The sequence below is a fragment of the Camarhynchus parvulus genome, unplaced genomic scaffold (assembly GCF_901933205.1).
Source record: "Camarhynchus parvulus unplaced genomic scaffold, STF_HiC, whole genome shotgun sequence".
In the NCBI taxonomy this organism is placed as follows: domain Eukaryota; kingdom Metazoa; phylum Chordata; class Aves; order Passeriformes; family Thraupidae; genus Camarhynchus; species Camarhynchus parvulus.
The window spans coordinates 26,116-50,288 of record NW_022147759.1 but is presented as its reverse complement, the minus strand read 5'-3'; the positions used below and the strand labels follow the sequence as shown (position 1 = coordinate 50,288).

Below are 24,173 nucleotides of genomic sequence, written 5' to 3'. Positions count from 1 at the left end.
TGTGGCTGATACAAATCAGTGCTGGAGGTGCCTAAGCCCTGCTCCAGGACCAAAACTTGCCCTAAACTTCCCTGTCAGCTGTCATCCAGCCCCTGTCCCCAAATGCCAGCCTTTGGAATCACCCCACTAACCTGCAGTGTCCCATTGATCTCCAATCTGGGGTGTCAGCATAGCTGATCATCCCCCTAGATGCATATTCAGCATGTGGGATGAGGATTTTGCCTATGGATACATTCTCTGCTGGATGGAAGGAGCCTGGTCACACTGGATCCCTCTTGCACTGCAAGAAATAATTGGAAAAAAGCCATAAAATTCAACAAATGGTGAAAAGCAGGAGCCTGGGCACACAGGAGGTGGGCAAGGATCCTCGATATCCACATCATGCTCTGGTAGAGCCACTCCTCTTCTTGATCAAGTTTATTATTCTTCCTCAGAAACCTGCTTTAAATACATCTGGAATTCACTCATTTTCCAAAATATACTCAGAAAATGGGCTCTTACTACCTGGAAACCACACACAGCCTCAGATGGGAGAAGCACTTCTCAGCACAGGACATGGCCACACACAGCACCAAAACCACCCTGGTAGTTTTCCCCTAGATTTAATTTTTTTCATTAAATACAAAACTTCTCCTCAGATAAGCTGATGTTTGTTTAACTCCTGGAAAATCCTCTCCCTGCCTCTATGAGCATGGCGCCAGGGACCTGGAAATGCTGGGTATGCCCACCTGAACATACATACGCAAATATTTCACCAGGAAAACCTGGAAAAATGCAGCATTCTGTGTGGATGGATGTTGGTGGCAGAGCCACTACTTCAGGGTAACAACGAGTAAGAAAATTCAGACCATTTCTGCTGAAGTAAAAAACAAAACCAAAAAAAGGATCTGGGAAAAGTGCAAAGAGGTTGGAAGTCTGAGGGGAGTGCTGTCCCTGGAGGTCTCTGTCCCAGAGCCTGGATTCAGGAGGTCTTTACAAACACTGGCACCTCGGCCAGGCTGGCAGAGTAATTCCTGAGCGTGGTGCCACCATCAAACACTCGGGCAGTGTTGGTGTCCAGCCACAGGTGCCCCTCTCCTGGCAGGTAGATGTCCCTCCACGTTTGTCCCTTTTCTGTTATTGGAGCCACCAGGACCTGCAGGGAGAAGAAAGAAAAAAGAACTTCAGCAGAGGGAGGATGAGCCAGGATGTGCAAGTGGGGATGAGATGGTCATCAAGGAATCCTGGAATAGTTTGGGTGGGAAGAGACCTTAAAAACCATCCAGTCCCACCCCCTGCCATGGGCAGAGACAACTTCCACTAGTCCAGATTGCTCCAAGCCCCATCCAACCTAGCCCTGGACAGTCCAGGGATGGGGCAGCCACAGCTTCTCTGGGCAGCCTGTGCCAGGGCCTCACCACCCCCACAGGGAAAGATTCCTTCCCAATCCCATCTATCCCTGCCTTCTGTCAGTTTAGAAACATTAATGCAGTGCAGTGACATTCCTTTGGCTGGGATTGGGATCATCCCTGCCTGCAGCTGCCCCAAGATTCCATCCAGTTTATATTTTCGAAAACCAGAATAAAAAATCCCCAGTGATAGAGCCAATGTAATCCCACCTCCAGGGAGCAATTTCCCCCCTTGTTTCATGGGAAAAGCAGTTCCCAAAAGCAGTTCCTAACATTCTGAGACTCTTTATTGCTGCTAAATCATTTCACTTCCAAAGCTGATAGAAGGTTTTGGAGCCCTAAATAAGAGTTTCATGAGGAAAGCCAAGCTTTTCCAAAAAGCAAAAACCCCAAAAACCCACAAAACTCAGCTGCTTTGGCTTGGATTTAAATCTGCTCAAATCCAAGTCCTGGATTTACAGGAATAATGCAGAATTCCCACCTCATCTCCAATGAGGAACTCATCCTCTATGGTGAATGCAACGGGATCCGTGGGGCTGAGCCACCAGGCAGGACGGAAGATGGGGTATCCCAAACTCTGCCACTCCTCACTGTATTTTAGGAGCAGGGGCACAACAAAATCCCGGTGCCTCTGGATGCACTGGCGGGTCAGATTCAGGACCTGCAGGTGGGGGACAAATCCATGAGGAGCCCAATGTCCAGGGAACAGCAAAGCAGGGAAGGCAGGGAAAAAAAAAACCCAAAAATAAATAATTAAAAATTTAAAAGTAAAACATGTGTTCCCTTGGGAAAAGAAATTACTGAATTGGAATGTCCTGATCAAGTTATGGTAAAAATGGTGTTGATATTGGATATTAATTGATTTGGATATAAATTGATATGGATATTAATTGGATCTATTGTATATATTTGGATATTAATTGATTTGGATATAAATCCATTGGTAATACATTTAAATCCATTGATAATGGATTTAAAACAATTGGACTTAAATGGCTTTAAATCCATTGGTAATTGTTATAAATCAGCTGGATTTAAATCTATTGATAGCAGATATAAACACATTGGATTTGAAGGAACACATTGGATCATTGGATTTGAAGAGATTTAAATCTGTTGTTAATGAATTTAAATCCATTTGATTTAAATCTATTTAAATACACCAAAAATAGTTGTGGATCCATTGGATTTAAATGGATTTAAATACATTGATAATAGATGTGAATCTATTAGATTTAAATGTGTTTCAGTCCAGTTATATTGAACATGGATCCATTGGATATAAATGGATTTAAGTCTATTGATAATGAATATAAACCCACTGGATTTAAATAGATTGAAACCCATTGATAATGGATATGAGTCCATTGGATTTAAGTGAATTTAGATCCATTGACAATGCATATAAACCCATGGATTGAAATGCATTTACATCTGTTGATAATGGATAGTAATTAATTGTATGTAAATGGATTTGCATCCATTAATAAAGGACCTTAATAAATTTGATTTAAATTCCACTGATAATGCATGTGAATTGCCTGAATTGAAATATAATTCAATCCATTGATAACGGACACAAATCCTTTGGATTTAAATCCATTGGTACTTGAATCAAAACTCATTGATAATGGATTTATTCCCACTTCAGTGGGAAGCTGAGGACAGCACCTGGCAGGAGAGATCCCTTCCAGGCCTTCCATGGCTTTTGGGGGCATTGGCCATGTCAGAATCCCGGTGCGGGACACGTACCCAGGTGTCACAGCAGAGCCAGGGCGGGGTCCCAAAGGCCATCACGGGCAGGAATGTCACAATCTGCAGCCACCTCACAAACAGCTCCGGGTCCCCCGGGGTGGCTCCAGCCTCGCTCCCTCCTGCAGGAACATGGGGCTGGAGTGAGGGCCTCCCATGGCATGGAAAGGTTCTGGGGAAACCTCAGAGCTCCTTCCAGTGCCTATAGCATCACCATTGCTCTGAAAACCTGGTTGAGCTTCCCTGGAAATGGCACAAACCCCACAGCACTGTGGGCTCACCCAGCCATCCACAAATTCCTGTTTCCTCCAGAGGCTTTTCCCAGCTCTTGCACCTCCCAGGCTGTTGGGACACAACCTCCTGCCCAGCTCTCTCTGTGCAGGAGGATCTGTGCTCCCATCCACGCAAGCCAAGAGCTCCAGCACCTCTTTGGGAAGCAAACTCCCATGCTGGGATTGCTTGAGCCTCATTTTCTAAGGAAAACAAGCTAAAAATAGAGGCCAAATTGAAATATTGCTCTCAACCCCTATTTCAGGGCTGTTGTTTAGCTCCGCTCTCCGTGTCTGACACTTCTGCACAGCCTCTGCACGCTCAGGGCATGTTTTAACCACCACTAACTCCATCAGCTCCAAGAAAAAGGGAAATGGATCCACATGGCCCTAATTAAAGGCTATTTCTTGCCCTTTTATAATGCTTTTATTTCAGGATTTCTGCAGCCATTTTGCTTTGGAGCAGAAATACAGACTTGGAGCAGAGCTGCCTGGGTATCTATTATCAATGTATTTAAATCCACTGAAATCCAATGGATCCATAACTATTTTCAATGCATTTAAATAAATTTAAATCAAGTGGATTTAATCCATTCCCCAGCCAGGAGCCTGGGGATGCAGATCCTGCCTGTGCCAGATGGGATTTAGCCCAAGCCAAGCCCTGCAGGGGTGGGCTGTGGTAGAACTCTGGGAAGGGCATCCCCAGAGACCCAGCTGCTGCCTGGCAACATTTACTTCATATTCTTTTGGTTTTAACTCCTCACTTTTTTCCCTGGTAACATTCATCCCAATCAAGCCAGCACAACAGAAAACTGGGGAGAAAAATGCTCCAAGCCTTCCCATAGCACACCTAAGGTGCAAATGTACCTCCTGTGCCTGGAAAAAGGCACAAAATTCACTGCAGAGAAGCCAGAAACTGGAAAAAAATGGAAACCCAATCCTTACCTACTGCATCAGGGATGAAGAAGTTGTAGCCCAGGAGGCTGTAGTGCAGCACAGAGGGGATGAGCCCCTTCAGCCCAGCGTGGCTCCAGTCAGAGTGCAGGGGGCTCATCTGGACAAACAATGGGAGGTGACTGGATCTGGAGAAACAGCACAAACCCTTCAAGGTGAAATTCCATTATCCCAGTTGGCTTTGGAGTCACTGGGGCCAGATTATAGTCCCAGAATTGTTTGGGTGGGTAGAGACATTAAAAAGCATCCAGTGCCACCCCCTGCCATGGGCAGGGACACCTTCCACTATCCCAGGTTGCTCCAAGCCCCATCCAACCTGGCCTTGGACACTTCCAGGGATGGGGCAGCCACAGCTTCCCTGGGCACCCTGTGCCAGGGCTGCACCATCCTCACATCCTAAGGATCATTGACTCCAGCATGCTGCCCTAGCCCACTTCCTCACCCCTTGACTTCCCTGGGTGCCAAGAAACATCTGGGAATACCAAGAGGGAATTCCAAGCACCAGTTCCACCATCCCCCAGCAAGCTCTTGTGCCCAACAGCTCCAGCGAGGCCTCTCCCTGGTGCCCACCTGCTCCCGGCGCTGATGACGGTGCCATTGCCCAGCGTCGCCAGCGCCGCCGCCAGCGCCTCGGTGTATCTATCACCCTCCAGCTCAGCAGGAGCAGGGACATCCTGCTCCAGGAAGGAATTGCCCTCCACTCCCTCAAAGGCCACGTAGGCGGCCCCCAGTGCCTGCCGCAGGCGCCGGGCACGAGCCAGGTACCAGCCCAGCGCTGCCTCGCTGGTGACGTTCAGGCGGGCGCAGAGCTGCCCCTTCCAGGTGGTCAGCAGCGGGATCTGCGGAGGGGGAGGATGGAAATCCCTGTCAGATCCATAGAATGTTTTGCTGATTCCATGGGGGATGCCATGCTGCCACCATCCCACGCTGCACTGTCATGGTGCAGCGCATCAAGGTGTAAACTCTCCTTCAACCCGCCCGAAAATCCCTGAGCTGGTGGCAAAGGGATGATTAAAATGACCACACAAAGTGGAGCTGGGGAATCTTCTCAACACTGGAAGTGGAAATTAAAGTGGCTTCTGTAGGAATGAGGAGAGACGCTGCTTCCCCCAGCACTGCTGTCCCAGCACAGTGGGATCGAGCTATGTCCCTTGATAAAATAATAAACTTAAAGGGGTTTATTCAGCTTTAATTTTGTTTTGGGGGCTGAGGGGGTCCCGTACCGAGCTGGCCCCGGGTCGGGGCTGGCGGCTGAGCCAGTATCCCGCGGCCTCACCGCCGCGCAGGGAGTGCTGGAAGAGCGGGGAGGTGACACCAGCGTACGGGGACAGTGTGATGGAGAGCTCCAGAGGTTCCACCAGCGCCGGGGCCTGCCTCTTCCTGCGCCCCGAGGGCACCAGGTCCTGCGGGCAGCAAGGGCGGGAATAAGGGGTTTGTGGGAGCAGACCACCACGCTCCCCACATGCCTGACGGGTGGCAGGGTGGCCGTACCGCAGCGGCGAGGACGGCGGTGCCGCGCTCCCCCAGGGCCACGACGCCCTCCTGAAGGCGATGGCGCTTCAGCCTCCTCACCAGCGACCTCAGGCCTCGCTTGATTTTGGCCGCAGAACCCTCCGGGCCGTGGTAGCGCCAGATCGGAGACCTGCAGGGTGGGAAATCCCTGGTGAGGTGCTTGGGAGAGCAAGCAGGACATTCAGAAGGGTTCCCACCGCGGGGGCAAGGAGCGCTCACCCCAGGAGCGCGGTGTCCGGCGCTGTCCGAGCCGCTCCCGCCGGAGCGCTGGCCCTGTGCCGGCGGGCGGCCGCCACGTCGGCGCTGACACAGAGCTGGTAGTGCAGGGGCTCCTCTCGCCCCGCCGGCGTCTCCAGGCAGAACTGCTGGTGGCTCTCCAGAGACAGGAGCAGGGACACGTCAGGAGCCACTGTCACCGTCACTCCTTTGGGGGAAAAGTGGGAAAACGGTGTCTCGGCAAGCACATGGCTGCTCCCGGTCCTGGGAGCCGCAGGGATGAGCAGAGCCTGACTGGTGCCAGGGCCTCCTGGGCTGATCCCACCGCAGATCCAGCTATGCCAACCATCCCCACCCTGCTCCTGCTATTCCCTTGTAGAGTCTAAAATGCCCTTCTAGGGCTGGATTTCTCCTTTTTCTGGCCTTTTTGCTCAGCATTCAGTGCAGGGCAGCTGCAGGTCAATTGGATTAATGTGGGGTAATACCTGAAGTTTGGTGTTCTGCAGAATAATCCAAATATACCCCAAAAAATGACACCAGCAGCTGAACTCCTGCCTGAATCCAGCCTCCCACAGTGACATCAGGCAGCCACAAAGCCACTCCAGTGGAGCTGGAGATGCAGCAATGGGCACAGATCTGGGCTTAAAAAGAAACCAGCCACACCAAGAGCACAGGATGTCCCAGGAGTGACTTGGGCCACCCCATCCTCAGGCACTCAGCTTCAGTATCAGCTTTACCACAGGGATGAGGCAGTATGGGATCCATCCCATGTGCCCTGTTGCTGCTACATTTGCAGGATATTTTATTCCCGGAGACATCTATGCTGCCTTGAACCAACTACTTTAGAGGTGAGGAGAGGAGGAGAGAAGCACAGGGATGAAGCTGTTGGACCCTGGCCAGGGAAGGAGGTGGTTACCTGTGGATCCCAGGAAGTACCTCTCCAGGAGGGGCCCGAAGCCGTCGGGGTTTGCGCTGAGGTCGCCGCTCACCAAGGGCTGCGCGGGGCTCTCGGCGCCATTGAGGGGCCAGCGCTGGGCACGGATGCTCGGCCCTCCGTACCAGGAGACATTGGCCATGGAAAAACAATCCTGCAGCCAGGAAAGCATCATCAAAGAGCGAGGAATACTCAGGGGGAGCAGGAAAGGCAGACTTGGAGCAAACTGTGCTAGTGGCAGGTGTCCCTTTTACAGCGTAAAATTATGGTTTCATTAAAAAAAAAAACAAAGGAAAAGCAAGACGTGCTTCCCAAAGCCTGCCAGTTTTTGCTGGAGGAGCACAAATAAAACCAAACTGCCACGACAATCACACTTCTGCACTCCACCACAGTTATCAAACACCTCTGAGTCGCTGGGGAAAAAATGCTGCAAAGGTGTGAGCAAAGACTCTGCAGGGATGAGTGGCTGTGGAGGAGGGGGAAATTCAAGGAAACAGGTTTAAAATGCACTGAGGGCACTTTCAGAAACTCAATTGAAAAATCGATATATTTTGGTTTGTTGGTTTGTTTCGGGTTTTTTGGTTTGGTCAGGTTTTTTTGATTTGGTCAGGTTTTTTTGGTTTGGTTGGTATTTTTCATTCAGTGGGGTTTTTTTCTCCATTTTTCTATTTTTTTCCCCTCTGCTTTACTTAAAAACCACATTACGCTCTCCAGCTGCCTTCTCAAAGTTTCTGGAGTGAATCAGCAAGTGCAGCTGTCCTCAGCTGAGCTCTCACAGAAAGCTTTTAGCCCCATCTTGAGCCCTCACCTTGATGGCACCAGTGCCCTGAAGGTGACACATCCTCCCTCCCTAGGCACAGCTTCCCTCTTTCCCAAGGGCTGATGACAAGAATTTCCCTCAAGAGACTCAGTTTGGAGATTTGAGCATTTCTCATTGGCCTGACAGGGCCCTGGGATGGGGGACATCCCCATCCTTGACCCGCCTCCTGCCAGAAATCATCAGTTTTCACTTCAAAGCTCCTCAAACTTTCCCCTTTCTGCCAAATCAAGGGATCAGCAGGACTTAGCGTCCTCGTGACTTCCCAGGCAGGATGGGCTTCCCCACAAGCCCAGAGATCTGGGGCCCTGAAGGGGGCTTGGGGTGGCAGAGGGGACCCAGAGACCCCCCACTCAACCCACCCCACCTTTATTCCCAGCCCCAGGGCTTCTGAGCCTCCTGGAGTCCTGAGCTCGGGGGCGCAGAGAGGTTAAGTCTCTCCAAGGGGTGGGGAGAGGAGATGTAAATTATTAAAGTGGAAACCCTGGAGGCTCAGAATAGCTGTACCAGGTGTCAGCTGAACTCGTTACACCAGCTGGGAAAGAGGGAAAACAGTCTGTTCTGAACTCAGATTTCGCTGGATCATATTTTCCAATGGTTTGGGTTTTTTTTAACAAGTGGGGGAAAGCCTATTCTGTCTCATGCATCCTCTCAAATGCCTCACAGCAATGTCAGTGGAGGAGACCAAGGGTTTGTGCTCAGGCAACACCTTCCACCCACCCAGAACGGTGCCAACAGGTGATTTGTGGCTGAAGGGGAACAATCCTCCATCCCAGAGAATCCCATCCCACTTCCCTCCCTGTTCTGAGGGCTCCCCACAACTGGACACCCTGCTCTGACAGCGTGTCTCCTTCCCCTCCTGAGGCTCCTTCCCAGAGTCTGCTTTTATTTAACTGAGGGAGAAAGCAGGGAATGGTACCAAAAATGTTCGCAGCAGCGGACACGGATTATTCCCATCCCGCGGGAGCTGCCCATTGTGTCTGTGCTGGAAGAGACCTTCCCGAGGCCCTCGCCAGCATTGTCATCTCCAGTGGGTATTTACTCTGTCTCCATATAAACACAGCTCTCCCACCCGGGGTCACCAGCGTGGCACCACCACAGGATTTTGGGGCTCAGCTTCAGAGCACCACGCTTCCTAAAGGTTTTCCCCACCCGGCACCTTACGGATGTGGAAGACAGGGAACCACGGCCACAGTGCGACCCCATAACTGAGCTGGGGGATGATGGTGAGGCCAGAGCCGCCCTTGTCGGATCCCAAAGGGCTCGGAGCCGGACGGAGGGGTCCCCGTTACCTTCAGGGTTACGTCGGGGCGCAGCGGGGTCCAGCGGACGCCGTAGCACTCGGTTCCGGGGGCTGCCGGCGGCTCCAGGGACAGCCGGAGCTCGGCGTCCTCCTCCCAGGAGTAGCAGAACTGGCGGCCGTCGTGCCAGCAGCGGTCTCGGGGCGGCGGGGGCTCGGTGGCCGGCACGCTGCCCACGGCGATGGCCAGCACGGGCCGGCCGGCCGGCAGCGCCCGCAGCAGCAGCGCCCCGCGGCCGCGCTCCCACAGCATGCCCGCGTCGCGGCCCCGCAGCACCCACTCCTCCGGGGGCTGCTCCACCGCCTGCCACGAGATGATGCCGATGGTCATGGCGAAGAAGATGGCCACGCCGAGGCAGCCCACGGCGCCTTTCCAGGGCTCCGTCATCTCCCTGAAGGTCAGGGTCCAGGTGGACTCCGGGATTTGGCCGGTGTGACGGGAGACGGGCATGGTGAGATCAGAGGGATGCGGCGGCTCCGCTGCTTTCCCCTCCTGCAGCGGCACAGGAAAGAAAACCCTCTGGGATAACTCCAAAAGATCTGGGATAGCTCCAAAAGCATGCACAAAAAAACTAATGAATATGATGTATATATAATGAAATTTTTAAAATAGTTTAAAAGAGGGGAAGCTGCCACTTGGTTCCCTCTGCACTGATCCCGAGGTAAGGGAAGTCCCTTCCACAGCCTCCTCCAGAGCAAATCCCACCGCTGGGCTCGGTGACGGCGGCTCAGCCCCCAGAGCCAGGGGCTCAGCCCCTTGGCACAGCCAGCAGCACCCAGTGACACCGAGAAGAGGAGGAGGTGTCACACGTGGCCCAAAGCCCGGGAGGAGATGGGGCCACGGACAATGGGAATCGGGGCCGCGCTCCAGCCTCCGCTGCTCCGTGGGGTTTGGCATCGCTTCCCTGCTCGGTTTGGAAGCAGCAGCAAACAGCCAGGGGCGCAGGAAAACATCCCAGGGTGGGTCAAGAAAGGAGGGGATGCAACATCCTCCTTCCATCTCCTCTCTCCCTTCCCCGAAAAAGCGTTTGGATGATGCACAGAGCAAAACCGCCTGTGGGCAGGGTGTGGGCACTGGCTGAGCCCAAGGGAACGGGCACTACTGTCCCTCCAGGTGAGCGGTCACTCTGGGGACAGCTTCATGGTGTGGCACTGGCTTGTCCCTGCATCCCAGGCCCCATCCCACTGCCCGATGGCAGGCTGGGAATGGTGCCACCTCCCCTGGCACAGCACAGCCACCCCTACACCCCCCATCGTCCCCTTACCTAAAGGCAGGTCCGGAGATGCTGACACAGCCCCCGAAGTGTCCTCGATGTTTTCCCCAGCGGTTTTCCCACCACAGGCAGGTTTTCCTCCTCTTTCCCAGGGCAGTTTCCCCTCCTGGCTGCGTCTGAGACCCGTGGAGCCGAAGGAACTTGATCCAGACTAACCCAGGAGCGTTACTTAAGCCAAGCTCCCTCCCCTCTGTCCCTCCCGCCCGCTCCCCTGCAGCCCGCACGTAGCCACAGGTGGCTGCATCCCCAGCAGGGGCAAGACATTAAAATATTCCCTTTTCAAGGCTTTTATCTATAGGGGAATAATTTTAAAGGAGTTTTGTTTTTTTTTTTTTTTTTTGCCAGCTTGCTGAGGTGGCTCTGGTTGAGTCTTTACCCCACACCTGTGAATCCACACGTGAAGCCCTGGGAGTGCTGAGCCTCCTCCTGAGTTCTCCTTTTGTTGCTGTTATTACCCAATTTTGGGGGATTTTATCCCTGTTCCTACTTCTCATGAGCCACTGGACCCTCCCTTAGATTAACTCCAGGGCTGCAGCTAGGGTGCTGCCTGCACCCAAAACCACAGGGAAGTCACTTCCCAGGACACTTGAAATCCCCACCTAGGGATTCAAAAAAATTCTGGAAATCGGAGATTTCCATCAACTTTTCCATGCTTCAGTCCCCATTTACAGTCATCTCACCATATCTACAGGTGATCAGGGAATACCTGGATTTTCCAATTGATATTACAACCTGTTGGCTGCCAAGATATAAAAAACTTGGGATTTAGAAGTGTTTCCCCATCCTGCATCCAGGCAAAACCCCAGCAATCCCAAGGCCAAAGCCCTGCTCACCCCAGACTTCAGGAGAGTCCCAGAACATCCAAATCCACCAGGAAAATTCTCATCTATGGCCCAAATAAGCCCGTGGATGGGGCCTTTCCTCTCCAGGATTAATTTTTCATTGCAGGTAGGACAATATCCAGTGCTGGATGGAGGGAAAAATGGTGGATTGCATCAGGACAAGAAGGGGCTCCAGAGCAGGTGAGGAGGTGGATCCAGGATAAGGAGGAAGGATGAAAAAAGCTCAGATTTGAGCCTGGACACCATGATGTTCATCTCAAATGGGCTGGACATCCCCTGGGAATGGAGTCAGGAGAGGTTATAGCAAAGCTGTAGGTGATGGACTCATGGGACCTCAAAACTATGTCCAATCAAGGGAAAAATTGAAACAAAAATAAGGAATGAGGAGTGTTCCTTCCGCTAGGGGTGTTAGAGGCACTTGAGGGGCCCAACACTCCCCGTGACCTGGAAAGGGGGAACAAGAGAAGTGAATAAACCCTGTGGTGACTCAGAGCTGCTCACCCACAGCATCACCGGAGCCGATGGAATTACTTGTGAGGCTTTACAGACCCATGTGCCTCAGGGAGAGCTCAGTTTGGCTGCAAAACCTGCAGAAACAGGGCAGAGGAGGGAAAAAAGGAATCTTTGGGATGGTCTGGGATCCTGGGACAATGTTCAGTGCTCCCAAAGGTTCAATGCTCTGTCCAAGGGAGAGAAAGGGACGTGGCAGCAGCGCCCAAAAGCTGCCCAAGGATTGGCAATTCCCTGTCTCCCACCACAACATGGGCTGGGAGGGGGGCAGCTGATGAGGTTGTTTGGCTGCAGCAGCTGAAGGCAAAGCTCTGTCACATGGCACAAGATTAAATCACATCCATGGAATGGCAGAGGGGCCCCCAAGGTGGTATTAGGGAGACCCGGGGTGGCGCGGGTGCAGTGGGATAAGCAGGGACAGGGGGCTGTGCCTAGGAGGGACAGCAGGAAACGGGGGTGGTTTGAAAAACCTTTTTTCTTAAAAAGCAGCTCAAATCCCAGGGAAAAATCCTGCTGGAGCTTTTAACAACTCAATATTTGGCCAAGTTTGGGCCCCCAGTTCTGCATGTGGCCTGGGGGTTTGGGCCGAGCCCGCTCCCACCCTCCCAGAACTCCTGGGTTTTGGGAGGAGGAATGGATCTCTGAGTTTTCCTGCCCATCACAAATCTCAGCATGAACTGGCTCCCACGAGCAGAGTGAAACCTCCCTTCATCTTCCTCCCACTGCCAACAAAAACCACTTAGCCTTGACTGGCCACAGGGAAAAAAAATATTTCGGGGTGGCTCCCTGGATTCCACAAGGGTGTCCTGCCCCTCTGCTTCCAGAGGGTTTTTTAAAAACATCTTTAAATCTCTTCCTTGCAGAATGGAGCATCTTTTCCCTCTTCATGACTTTTCAGGGTTGAAAAGACCTTGAGGTCACTTTTTTATATCCAATGGGGCTTTCCAGGCTCCAGGGTTGCTGAGGAACCTTGATGTGGGGGCAGGTGTCCCTTCCCATGGCAGGGAGTTGGAACTGGATGGGCTTTAAGCCCCTTCCAACCCAAACCATTCCAGGACTGAGGGATTTGCCAGGGCTCCAGGTTTGCTGGGCTGTGTGGATGTGGACAATGGGCAGACAATGCCCAGGGAAGGGATGGAGTGGGAGGCTGGGAACACATTTAACTCACCAGCGTCCACAACCAGAGTTTGAGAACCTGAGATTTTTGGTAAAGCACCCAGAAAACAGGGACTAAGGGTTATTCCCACTGGGATTTAGGAACACTGTCCCCTAAGAGAGGCTTCCATCACTGCATACCCTGTGAATCACACTCCTTACCAGAGTTCTGTCATCACCTTTTGGGCTGGCTGGAAAAAGGGAGAGCACAGAGAGCCACAGGGATTTTCCTCTTTTGTGGGGTTGCACTTGGGAAGGCACAGCCCTTTCCATCAATATTTTCCTACAGCCTTTAAGCACCAGCAATTACAGCCACAGCTTCCCAGCCAGACCCTCCTGAGGTTTCTGGTTTGGGATTTCTTAAATATTATTATTTTTTAAAAAATACAGGAAAGCTGTGTGGGTTGGCCAAGAGCAAGTGAAAACTGGTGGGAGCAGCAAAGTGCCTCCAGGACTTGGCATTTCTCCTCCATTTTCCCCAGTGGCCAGCAGCCTCACCCCAAAACTCTCCATGTGGGATGGATCCCACAGTCCCTCAAAAGCCTACACCAAACTCTCCGTTTTATCCATTTATCCATGATATCTCTAAGCTGGGAGACACAGTGATGAACCAGAGTGGATTCCCAGAGGCTGGCAGCATGGATGGACCTGGATATCCCACCTTCCTGCCCACCCAGAGTTTATCCAAAGGGAAAAGATACCTTCAGAATCCATCCTGGGAATAAATCAGCCAATGTGCCATGGTGGGTGTTCTCCTTGGGTTTTCCTTTCCCTTGCAGTTCCCAGCCTTGCCTTTCAGGGCCAGCAAAAGCCTTTGGCTGTGCTGGAATTCTCTGTGCCTTAGAGAGCTTTGGGCTCCTTACTGAAGCTGAGCTGACTTTAAAAGGAAGGAAAAAAAAAAGGCAAAAAAAGTGATGTGGTTCCTAAATTCCCAAATCTCAGCCCAGATTTCCTCCTGGAAAGCAATCTCAGATTTCCATGAACTCTGCAGCTGTTTATAAAGGAAAAAAGGAGCAGCAGGACTTGCACTGACAACGTGGCCTTATAAACAGCATCAGCCCTTGGAAGCAACCATTGTCCCTTCCCACCCCAACTGTGTGCCCTGAACCAGCAATGCCTGGATTTGGGAGCTCCTTGAGTCCATCCACAGCCCATTTGGGTTTTCAGGAAGGTTTCATGTCAAGTAGCAGATTTTGGGCTGGGGAACAGCCTGGAGCACCTGAAATAATCCATGGATGGATAATTTTGCAGCTGGAAAGTCACCAGCTCCAGCTGCCAGTTTGGGGATGGAAACAGCCCCTGTGTGTACTTTGCCCCCCTTGTCCCTTCAGGCAAAGCCTGATACTTTGGGGACACCAAATCCAAGTTCTTAATGCACAGTATTCTGTAAAATTTCTAATCTGGGTGGAGAGGAGCCCCCTGTGCTGAGGAAAATCCCCTTCAGGGGGCAGTCACCCCCTTGCACCTCCAAACCCAGCCCAGGTACCTTAAATCCAGGGAATGTAAGCACCCAGCCAGCCTCAGTGTACCTGCTCTGAGCTCAGATCCCTCAGAGGGGCGTGAGGCTGCTGATTTGGGATCTCCAAAGGCAGCACCTGCTTGGACAGAGCTGTTGGCAGTTCCACTGTCCCCACCACTCCCAGGAGCAGGGCAGTGGTGAGGCCACATCCACGTGCTGCTCCTCCAAGAGAAACCCTTCAAAAAGCTCCAAACCTGTATTTTTAAAATTAAAACAAGGCACAGCTGATGACAAAAGGTGTGGCTGTGAAGAGAGAGCAGCTGCACCCCACGACCTCAGGCCAGGATTTTGGTTTTCCAGGAAACCCCTTGGCAGAGGGGACAAACGGGGATAATGGGGGGGCTTGCATGCCAGGGAGCTGCTGGGGGTGAGCACAGCGAGGGAGCTCTTGGAAAGGACCTTTCTGCTTCATCTGCCTCTCCCAAGCTTCCCAGAAATCTGGTGAGCAGATTTGCAGCCTGCCTGCTGCCAAATTCAATCCTGGCCCTGGAGATGCTGTTTGGATAATGAGACCAAAATTCTTCAGCTCCTCTCCATGGAGCTGAGCCATCACAGGCTGGAAAGGTGCAGGACAACCCTCAGGACACTCACCTGTCCCCAGAGAGGTGGCACTTCCCAGCCATACCCAGGAACATCCACCCAGGTGATCAGCATGGGGTACCAGGGGCTCCAAGGCCAACCAAAGCCCAGCTCTCACTCCCAGCTTCATTCCCAAACCCCCCTCAAGTGTTTTAGGGGCACTGCCCTGCTGGGCAGGGAGGAGATTACAGGTCCCACATCCCCACAGAGCCATGGGTGTCTCCAAGAGGCTCCAAGGAGGCTCTGGGCACCTCCTTTCCAGGGACCTGGCTTGGACTCACCTGCCCAGGGCTCTGAAACTCCAGGCTCTGCTCCAAGTAAGGATTAGACCTTCCTCTTCTTCCTCATCTTCTTCTTTTTCTTCTTGTTTTTGCTCTTCCTCCTTCCTCCTTCTCCCCTGCCCAGCCCTGCAGACTTCTCACCAGAGGAATTTAGGATTTTTGCCCCCCAGAATCCCCCCCACAAAAACCTCTCCCCACCCCAATGAATGCTGCATCCTCAAGACCTTCCTTTATAAGGGAGAGGAAGCTGCCTCTGGAGAGCCATTAGAGGCTTCCAGTAATTAGCAATTACCAGTCCTGAAGAGCTGCCCCTGCCTCTCCTAACGAGGTTTGGTGCTAATTATAGCAGGCAGAGCCAGGAGCTCTGGTGAGGGGCCGTGGCAGAGACCACACGGAGCCTTCTGGATTCCTTGGGATGTAAAAAAGGGCCGGGGTTACTCCAGGACAGCGATCCCCTCCACTGCCAGGAGCTCTGGGGATGCTGTTCCAGGGCTGGCCTGGCTTCCTGCTCATCAGCTGCTCCTGTCTCATCCATCACTTGGAGTAATTCCTGCTGAATATTGTGGGATTCCGCCGTGCCCGGCTCCAGCCAGCAGCTAAATCCATCCCCCCTTGGACCAGCCTTGGGGATATTTGGGAACTGAGCAACGTGGAATGAGAGCACCCAAATCCTTCGTTTATCAGGCTCAAGTGTGTGTTCAGTGTCCCAGTGGAGTTTAATCCCTCCTGAGCTCTTCTCTGCCCATCCCAGCGCTTCCCAAAGTGGCTCTTCTCCAGCCAGGGCAGCAACAGCCACCCCAGCTGCTGGAAAACAAACCTCCAAACCCAGCTCCCAGTGTTCAACTCCCTTGGGAATGCCATAAGCCCACAACAAATAAACAAACATCCCCTCCTTGTCCAGACCCCTGAGGCATTTTAGCCCCATTTGGGCTCTGCCCATACACAGAGCCCTGAGCGAATTTTAATTCACTAAATTAAATTAAATTCAATAAAATTGGGATTTTAATCAAGGTGCTGAGAAAGAGCAGCCCCAAATTGCTTTCCTAGCCCAACCCTTTAATGGGGCTCATTTTCCCCCCAACAGGAGAATGTGGAGGTATGAAGAGAAATGGAATAAAATGAATCCTTGAAACCCCTTGGATAGACACAAGCAGCACCAGGAAACACCTCTGGGAGCTGTAGGAGGGCAAAGGGTGCCTGGGAGGGTTCTGGAGCAGGCTGGGGAGGTGGGCTAAGTGGCTTCCCAGGCTGTGATCCTGCAGGGAATCCTTTTAGGGGTGGAGGGAACCAGGAGGGCGCATGGTGCCAGGGGGAGGATAAGAAGGATGCCCAGCCCTAATTTAAGGGTGATCCCACAAGCATGCACTCCTTTCTTTAAGCTCCCTGAAATAACCTATCCTGGGAGTGCCACAGGCTGTTGGGAACTTGGTTTTTATTGTCACAGGACACGGCAGCAGACAATGGGGTCGGTCACAACAGAGGGGACAGAGGGGTCACACCACAGGGTCCCAGCAGAGCCACCCCGAGCAGCCACACAGCCCCAACACCCAGAGGGAGGGAAGGAACATGAGCCACAAGCCTGGCTCCTTCCCACACCTTTCCTGCCCCATCCCTGCGCAAAACAACAACTCCTCAAGCCATGGTGGTTCTCCCTCTGGGAACAGGGCAGCTGAGGAGCAGACAGAGGGGGACCGGCAAGCAGCTTCTGGAATCAGCTCCAAGCTACTGAGCACAGCCTGGATGGGCTGGAAGGGCTGGAGGATCCAGGGGTTTTACTCATCAGCCACGCTGAGGAAGCAGGCTCCATCCCCAGAAAATGGCTGCTGCCAGCCTGACAGCCAGCACAGCCCTTGGGGTCACCCAGCATGGTGGGTGCTGGATTTGGGGTGCAGATACACCCAGCCAGCTCAGGGGAGGGGGAAAGCCCCCCCAAACGTGCCTGTGCTGGGTTTGAGCCCCACCAAAACACAGCTGAGCCTCCCTCCAAGGCCTGTCCCAACACTGCCGAGTCACCTCAGCCATGCCAGAGGGGGAGGAGGGAACAAAGGGATCAGATGGATGGAGAAAACCTTCCGTGCTGGCACAAAGTCCCCTGTAAGAAGAACCCAGAGGCTTTTGTAGCCCAGTGCCACCCTCTGCAGTCCTGCCCTTCCCCTCCAGAGAGCCGGCACAGCCCCAGCAGCCGCCCCCATCCCGGGCTGAGCCGGGCGCTCACTCGGGAATGTAGTCCCTGAAGGAGTTAAAGCTGAGGCTCCTGCCTGCGGAGTTCAGGCTGGAGCTGGCCTGCATTTTGGGAATCTTCTCCATGAGCTTGGACACTGTCCTCCTCTTGAAGGAGCCTGGGGAGAAGTGGCCCTGCCTGAGCAGCTCCTGGTAGAGGCTGCTGAACACCGCCACCGGCTCCTCGTAGCTGTCCCGCGTGGAGATCTCGTAGAAGGGAATCTTGAGGGCTTTGGAGAGGTTCTCCCCGTCCTCGGTGGACACCATCCTGTCGAACTGCAGGTCCTTCTTGTTGCCCACGATGACCACGGGGGGCTGCTCGGCGGTGCCGCCGCCGCGCTTGGGGCTGGCGTGCAGGTGGTTGATGAGGAAGCAGAGCCGCATCACCTCGTCGAAGCTGCAGCGGTCGGTCACCGAGTACACCACGGCAAAGCCATCGCCCCACTTGATCTTCTCCTCGATCTGCAGGGAGTCCTCCTCCTGCCGGGGCATACACAGGCTCCGTCGGCACCGCCGGAATGCCGGCGCTGCTGGATGCAACCCCGGCGAACCTCCCGAGGGCGCCGTCCCCATGGAGGCTGAGAAGGAGCAGCCCCAAATTGTTTCCCCGGCCCAGATCTTTGATGGGGCTCATCCCCCCTCCCCACAGGAGAATGTGGGTGTATGAAGAGAAATGGAGTATAGGGAATCCCCTTCCTTGAAGGGGAACCCCTTGGACAGACAAAAGCAGCACCAGGAAACACCTCTGGAGCTGTAGGAGGGAAAAGGGACAGCAGCACCGGCAGCCCAGGGCAGGGATGGGGTGGCTTAGGCACTGTGGCAGGTGGGGACAGCCATCAGCCCTGTCCTGGCATGGATACTGGGGGAATCAGTGCTCCCTTGAGGTGCCAGGATGCTCCACTGGCACAGGAAGCACAGCTACGCCCCGCATGGGAATGAGGGAATATTTACCTGAAGGGAATGGGAATGGAGGAATATATTACACTGTAACGAGGTTAGACATAAATTCACCAAAACACCCTTTTCCTGAGATGACCACCATGATGTTCCAGACAGCAGGAATTAGGCCAGTGGAAGAGCAGGGGCTGCCTTCCCTGGCAGGCCGCTCTGCTCCGTGTTGTTTTCCCAGCTGAGCTCACCTGTCCGGCTGTGTCGAGGATCTCGAAGTGCACCATCTCCCCATCGATGACAGCCACGTGCCTGTAGATCATTTCTGGGCAGGACACACAGGGAAGGTGTGTGAGAGAACCCCCAGGGAGCAGCCACAGCCCAGGTGGCTTTGGTCACCTGGGTGGGTGGCTGAGAGGGCAGCAGTGACCAAAGTGTGGGAGCAACAAGGGAGGGAGAGGGGCTCCACAGGAGAGAGGAAGGAGGGGATATTTCTGGGACATTCCAGCAGGGACATGGCTTCAGTACTGAAAAAACAACCCAAATGCAAAAAGAAACCAAAACCCAAAATCCTAGAATTCAGGAGAGGACAGGCTCCAGGGGCTTAGATGCCTCCTGTTCTTTAAAACCCACCTCCCAGCAGATTGGGAAGGAATTTGAGGAACTGAGGAGGAACTGTTGGTTTGATGGTTGGACTCTCAGAGGTCTTGGCCAACCTAAATGATTCTGTGATCCTATGATGCTACATGATTCCACAACCCCATGACTGAGCCTGCAGCACTTCCCTGTGCAATCCAAAGGCTCATCCCAATAGATTTTGCCTAAATAAGACCAGAAAGGGAAAAAGGTATGCAGGACCCAGGGAGGTGTCAGGATGTCCACGGGCCGCCTGTCTGGTTGAGGAGGAAGAAGAGGGAATATGGTGAATCTGGGGGCAGAGTTGGCTCTGCCAGGGTGACAGCCCCAAGAAAAAGGAGTTTTCCTACCTAGGGTTGGGTCATAGTCTCCAATGAATCTCCTGGTGATGAATCGTACGGTCAGCGCTGGAAAAAAAAACCACAACAAACCCCGTTGGAGTTGTCAGTCCTCTGGACTAATTTTTCCTTCTTGCAAGGGCAAGGAGCAGCAGGAGCAGCCACAGCTCAAGCAATTAAACCCCCTCATCTGATTACACATCTCCCTGCACCAGAGGCCGGCAAGGCAAAGCCCAAATTGCTGGCAAAACCCTCCCTGGCGCCTTTGGCCCTAACATTTTTTCCAGGAAGCTGCTTTGGAAATGCAGTGCTGATGCCTGGAGAGGGAATCTCTGGACAAAGCCATGGTTGGGAGGGTGAAGAGAGTGCAGGAGTGGAGAGAGAAGTGGTGCTTGAGCCCTTTGAGGTGTTAATGATGATAATGGAGATGGGAGTGAAAGGTGGTGGAGAGGCTGAGAGCTGGCTTGGAAAGGCAACAGGAGTGGAAAGTGAAATTAGTGGAACAGGGGGAAAAACCAGGGTGGGGGAAAAACCCCGAAAGAGCTAGGCAGGAGAACAGAGCCAGGAGGGAGAGGAGGAAGGAAAAACAGACCAGGAGTGTGACAGGAGGATAAACCTCACCAGAACCAGGATATGGTGAAAACCCCTCCAGAAACAAAAGGGGGAATGAAAAGCCAACACCAAGCAGGAGCAACACTGGAGCAACACTTGGAGCTCCCTTTCCCCTGCAGCCCAGGGTCAGTTTGTCCCACCTGCCCACCAGCAGGTGTTGCTGGTGTCCTGCCCTCACAGACCCACACCAAGCCAACCAGGATCTGTGTGTTTATCCCAGGAATGTGGCACCCCACATGGGCCAGGCTTAAATAACCACAGAAAGGAAAAGAGGGATGCAGGAACTTCTCCTGCCTCTCACACCTGCTTGGCTCCTCTTTGGGGGCATCACCATCCTCTCACCCCCCCATTCTGTCTCTGGGTTTGAAACCTGCACAGCAGGGAAGGGATTTGAAGAAAAAAAGCAGGTAATTTAGCCAACCTGCTCTGAGGAGATAACCAGGCATCCTGCAGGAGGCACCTACAGCACCTTCAAAGATGCAATGGAGTTATCTGGGGGGGAGCGAGACGAGGCAGGCTCGGTCTCTAGAAAGCACCTGATTGTGTGTCATATGTCAGGCAGCCACCCAAAGCTGGAGCACATGGTGTGGGATGAGAAGAGGAGCCAATTAGATTGATTAAAAATTGGCTGGAGCGCAGGAACACGAGGGGAGCTGCCAGTGGGGGAAGCAGCCGCAGGCGGAGCGGCCACGGCCACCCAGCCTTATAAGGAGCTTTTTCTCCCCACCCTGAACATCAGTCACCTCGGGAAGGGCTTTCCTTGGAGATGAAAGTGTTAATTGTGCCTTAAATGTGGGGTGGGGGCTCAAGAGGTGATTTACCTGCCACGGAGTCTGGCTGGCACCTCAGGATAGCACCAGGCACGTGCCCACGTGCTGCCCTGTTTGTGCTGCTGTGGAACGGCCCCAGCACCGATCCATCTTCACTCCACGTGCTGCAGGCAGAGCTCTGCTCTGGATTATGGCAGAGTTTACACTGGGAAGCAGCAGCAGAGGAGTGCACAAGCCCCAGCTGGGCTGGATTTCCAGCCCCTGCTGCTGATTCACACAGCCCTGATCCTTAAACCACACGGCTGCACCCAAACCCAGCCCTGCTCGGAGGGTCTGGGACCTTGGGTCTCCAGATCCTGAAGATGTCCAAACTGCTCCAAAAAAACCCAAACTCCTGCTGAGAATCAAGGGTTACCTTTCCCTTTTGCAGCTGCCCACATGGGATTTGCCCTTTGGTTGTTCCCACCACTCAACTCTCCCAACCTCGCTCTGTATCCCATGGCTGCAGCAGCTCATCCTGGCGATGAGTGGGGCCCTGCCAGGATGGGAGCTTGGCAGCTCGGGGATGAAATCCACCTTCAGCCTCCCCTGCTCCACACCCTGGCCAGGAGAGATGTCACCCCCACCTTGGGGACACAGCTGCCTCCCCTGTCCTCCCCACAGGAGCTGAGGCAATGATGCCGCTGCTCCTGGCTCCTTCCTCGCCTCTCCCACACTCAATCCATCACCTGGGATGTCACCTGCCAGCTGGGCAGGGACAGCAGGACAGGTGTCCTCATCCCCAGCGCAGGGGCTGGCGGGCAGCAGGACCCAGCAGCTGGGCCACAGCCCCCGGGGAAGGTGACACGATGTCCCCTGGCAGGGGAGGACGTGTGGAACAGCGCCCAGGGGACACAGATGGGGAGGGACACGCTCAGGGGGCTGCGTGCCTGCCATTCCCAGGGGCTGCTCCCTGTTCCTGGCACGCTCCAGCTCCCTCTGCACGAGCCACGGATCAATTACCCCCCCTTGTGCCCCGACTCCATGGCCTGTGTCACTGTCCCCCTGTCACAGACCTCGCTGCTGCAAGGCACACACGCTGACAGCCAACCCGAACTGGAGGAACTTGTAAAGACCTCAGCATGATCCCACCCCAAGGAAGAGGCACAAAACCCCCACACCTGCCCACAGGAGGGGCCCAAAGCTGCCAGGAACCTGCTGTGTGCCGGGTGGGATGGCCAGCAGCAGGGAGACACACGTGTTTGGGGTGGGGGTGAGACAAGGGCTTTGTACACCCCATAAAACCATCTGCTCCATCAGGGCTAAACACATCCAGGGACACCCCCCATGGCTCTGGGTACCTGGAGCTGAGTCCCATCCCATGCTCCAGCCTTGCTCAGGGACAGCTGGGAGCTGCTGCCTTCAGTTTAGTCAGGGAATGAGGATTTTTCCTTAATGCCTGTTGCTGTCTATGGAAACACAATTCCAGCGGCTCCGACAGCCCAGCACAGGTGCCGCTGCTGTGGTGCCTTCCCTTTTCCAGAGGGGCAGGACATTCCCTGTCCCCAGGGGCACGGCGGCATAGCTGTGTCCTACCAGGCTTTGCATAGATCACTGCAATGTAGATCCACATCTTTCCCTGCCTCCGACCCCAGTCCTGACACTCCAAGCGCTGCCGGGGACACCTTTGCCCCCTGTGAGTGCTCACAGCTCGGGATGGAGGAGTGGGAAGAAGGAATGGATGATCTCCAGGAAGGAAGGGGGTGAAGGAGGGAGCTGAGGTGCTCCCAGCACAGTATCCCAAACCCCCACCGCAGCAGGCACAAGCAGAGAGCGCTGAACACGGCACAGGGAAAGGGAGTTTTCCTGAGGGAAAACAGCCCGGTGCTGCGGAGGAGGCTCCGCACAGCTGCTGCGGGCGCTGGGAATGAGCAGCCAGCTCCTCACACCCGGGAAAACCCAACCCCGGCTTTTAGGAAAGTTCTCCCGATCAGTGATGTCCACCCCGGGTCCCCACGCAGCCCGGGGACCCTTCGGACAAGGGAAACGAGTCCCGGTGCAAAGTGTCCATGTGGGAAACTCCAGGGGAAGGAAACTCAGTGCCCCTAAACCCCACGGGCTGGCGGGGCACCGGGAGAATGTCCCTTGTCCCGGCTTCCAAAGGGACATGGGAAGGTTGGTCCCACTGAGCGGGAGGGAGAATACCGGGGGGATGCCAGAGGAGTGCCAGGGCATAGCAGAGGGATGCAGGAAGATGCCAGAGAGGTGCTGGGGGATGCCAGGGGGATGCCAGAGGGATGCGGGGGATACCGAGGGACACCGGGGGGATTCCGGGGAGCCCCGTCCTACCTGTCTTGCCCACGGCGCTCTGTCCCAGCACGACGAGGCGCAGGGTGCGGGCCGGGCTGAGGCTCACGGAGCGGCGCAGGGGCCGCGGGAAGCTCATCCCGGAGCCGGGCCGGGGCTGCCCCGGGATCCGCCGCTCCCCGCTCCGCCGGGCGCTGCTCCGGCAGCTCCGCCCCGGGGGCCGGGCTGGGCTCAGCCCCGGGCGGGCCCGCTGATGCCCTCCTCCTCCTCCTCCCCGGCCAGCAGAGGCGGTCGTCATCCCGTCCCGGAGGCGTTTCGAGAGTTGTGCCTCAGTTTCCCCGCAGGCAGCAGCGCAGGGCAGCTCTTCCCGGACAGGGAAAAGTGCTCCCCGCAAAGCGGCAAAGGCACGGCTGGACGGGGCTCGGAGCCACCTGGGCTATGGAAGGTGTCCCTGCGCATGGCAGGGGGTGGCACTGGATGGGCTGTGAGGTCCCTTCCATCCCAAACCTTCCTGGCATTCCCTGGGTCTGTAAGAGTGAGGAAAGAGGGAAGTGGTGCAACACGTCCCCAGCCAGCGCAACACAGCCAGAGTGCTGCCTGCCCCAAACCACTGCCTGAAATCATAATTGTCCCCATGTTTGTGCACCAGACAAGACAGTACAGATAAGAGGAGCTGACTTAGCCCCGGCCTTCCCCCCTGTCCCACAGGCAGGGCGAGGAGTGAATCCTGGCTCAGCACAAACCATCCACTAAATCCCCATGGATATCCAAGAGCAACGACTCCACACCTGGAACTGAACTTTGTGTGTTTGGGGGCAGCAGCAGCACCAGGCTGTTAAGCAGCAGCGTGAGGGGGTACCCAGCTGTGCAGGGAATGTGTAACAGCTCAGAGCAGTACCTGGAGCTGGCATGGATGTGCCTTGGGAATCCTGGGAAGAAGGGACAAGCCTGGCAACACCTTGAGCAGCATCTTGACTCTCTCCATCAGATCCCAGAACGCTTCTGACCCATGGGATGCAGATCCCAGGTGACACCAGTGCTGCAAAAAAAGAAGCTGGGAGAAGGGACCTGGCCAAGGGTGTGGAGCCCTCAAACGCCCACATCAGGGACTCAGCCCCTTT

The 24,173-nt window shown here is 54.4% G+C and overlaps 2 protein-coding genes across 2 annotated transcripts; both read right to left on the bottom strand.

Moving 5' to 3' along the window:
* Nucleotides 1-961: 961 nt before the first annotated feature.
* LOC115915905 (SITS-binding protein-like) lies at nt 962-9,593 on the bottom strand. Its single transcript, XM_030969613.1, has 10 exons — nt 9,135-9,593; nt 7,008-7,179; nt 6,095-6,299; nt 5,855-6,005; nt 5,587-5,766; nt 4,934-5,202; nt 4,355-4,491; nt 3,141-3,262; nt 1,870-2,049; nt 962-1,135 (listed from the first exon to the last, which is right to left on the bottom strand). The coding sequence occupies exons 1-10, from the start codon at nt 9,591-9,593 to the stop codon at nt 962-964; spliced, it is 2,049 nt and encodes a 682-aa protein (XP_030825473.1).
* A 7,132-nt stretch (nt 9,594-16,725) lies between these two features.
* On the bottom strand, nt 16,726-23,378 carry LOC115915903 (ras-related and estrogen-regulated growth inhibitor-like). Its single transcript, XM_030969611.1, has 4 exons — nt 23,095-23,378; nt 19,397-19,453; nt 18,662-18,735; nt 16,726-18,002 (listed from the first exon to the last, which is right to left on the bottom strand). Exons 1-4 carry the CDS (start codon nt 23,348-23,350, stop codon nt 17,514-17,516), a joined length of 876 nt encoding a protein of 291 aa, XP_030825471.1. The 5' UTR covers nt 23,351-23,378; the 3' UTR covers nt 16,726-17,513.
* Between the last annotated feature and the right edge of the window lie 795 nt (nt 23,379-24,173).

Excerpts from the sequence above, each read along its gene's own strand:
- LOC115915903 (XM_030969611.1), bottom strand. The coding sequence starts at position 23,350 with ATGACGACCGCCTCTGCTGGCCGGGGAGGAGGAGGAGGAGGGCATCAG. Across the intron at positions 19,454-23,094 it reads GAGCGCCGTGGGCAAGACAG|CGCTGACCGTACGATTCATC; the intron begins GTAGGACGGGGC and ends TTTTTTTTCCAG. Across the intron at positions 18,003-18,661 it reads TCCTCGACACAGCCGGACAG|GAGGAGGACTCCCTGCAGAT; the intron begins GTGAGCTCAGCT and ends ATGCCCCGGCAG.
- LOC115915905 (XM_030969613.1), bottom strand. The coding sequence starts at position 9,593 with ATGCCCGTCTCCCGTCACACCGGCCAAATCCCGGAGTCCACCTGGACC. Across the intron at positions 5,767-5,854 it reads CCGCCGTCCTCGCCGCTGCG|GACCTGGTGCCCTCGGGGCG; the intron begins GTACGGCCACCC and ends TGCTGCCCGCAG. Across the intron at positions 4,492-4,933 it reads GTCATCAGCGCCGGGAGCAG|ATCCAGTCACCTCCCATTGT; the intron begins GTGGGCACCAGG and ends CTGTTTCTCCAG.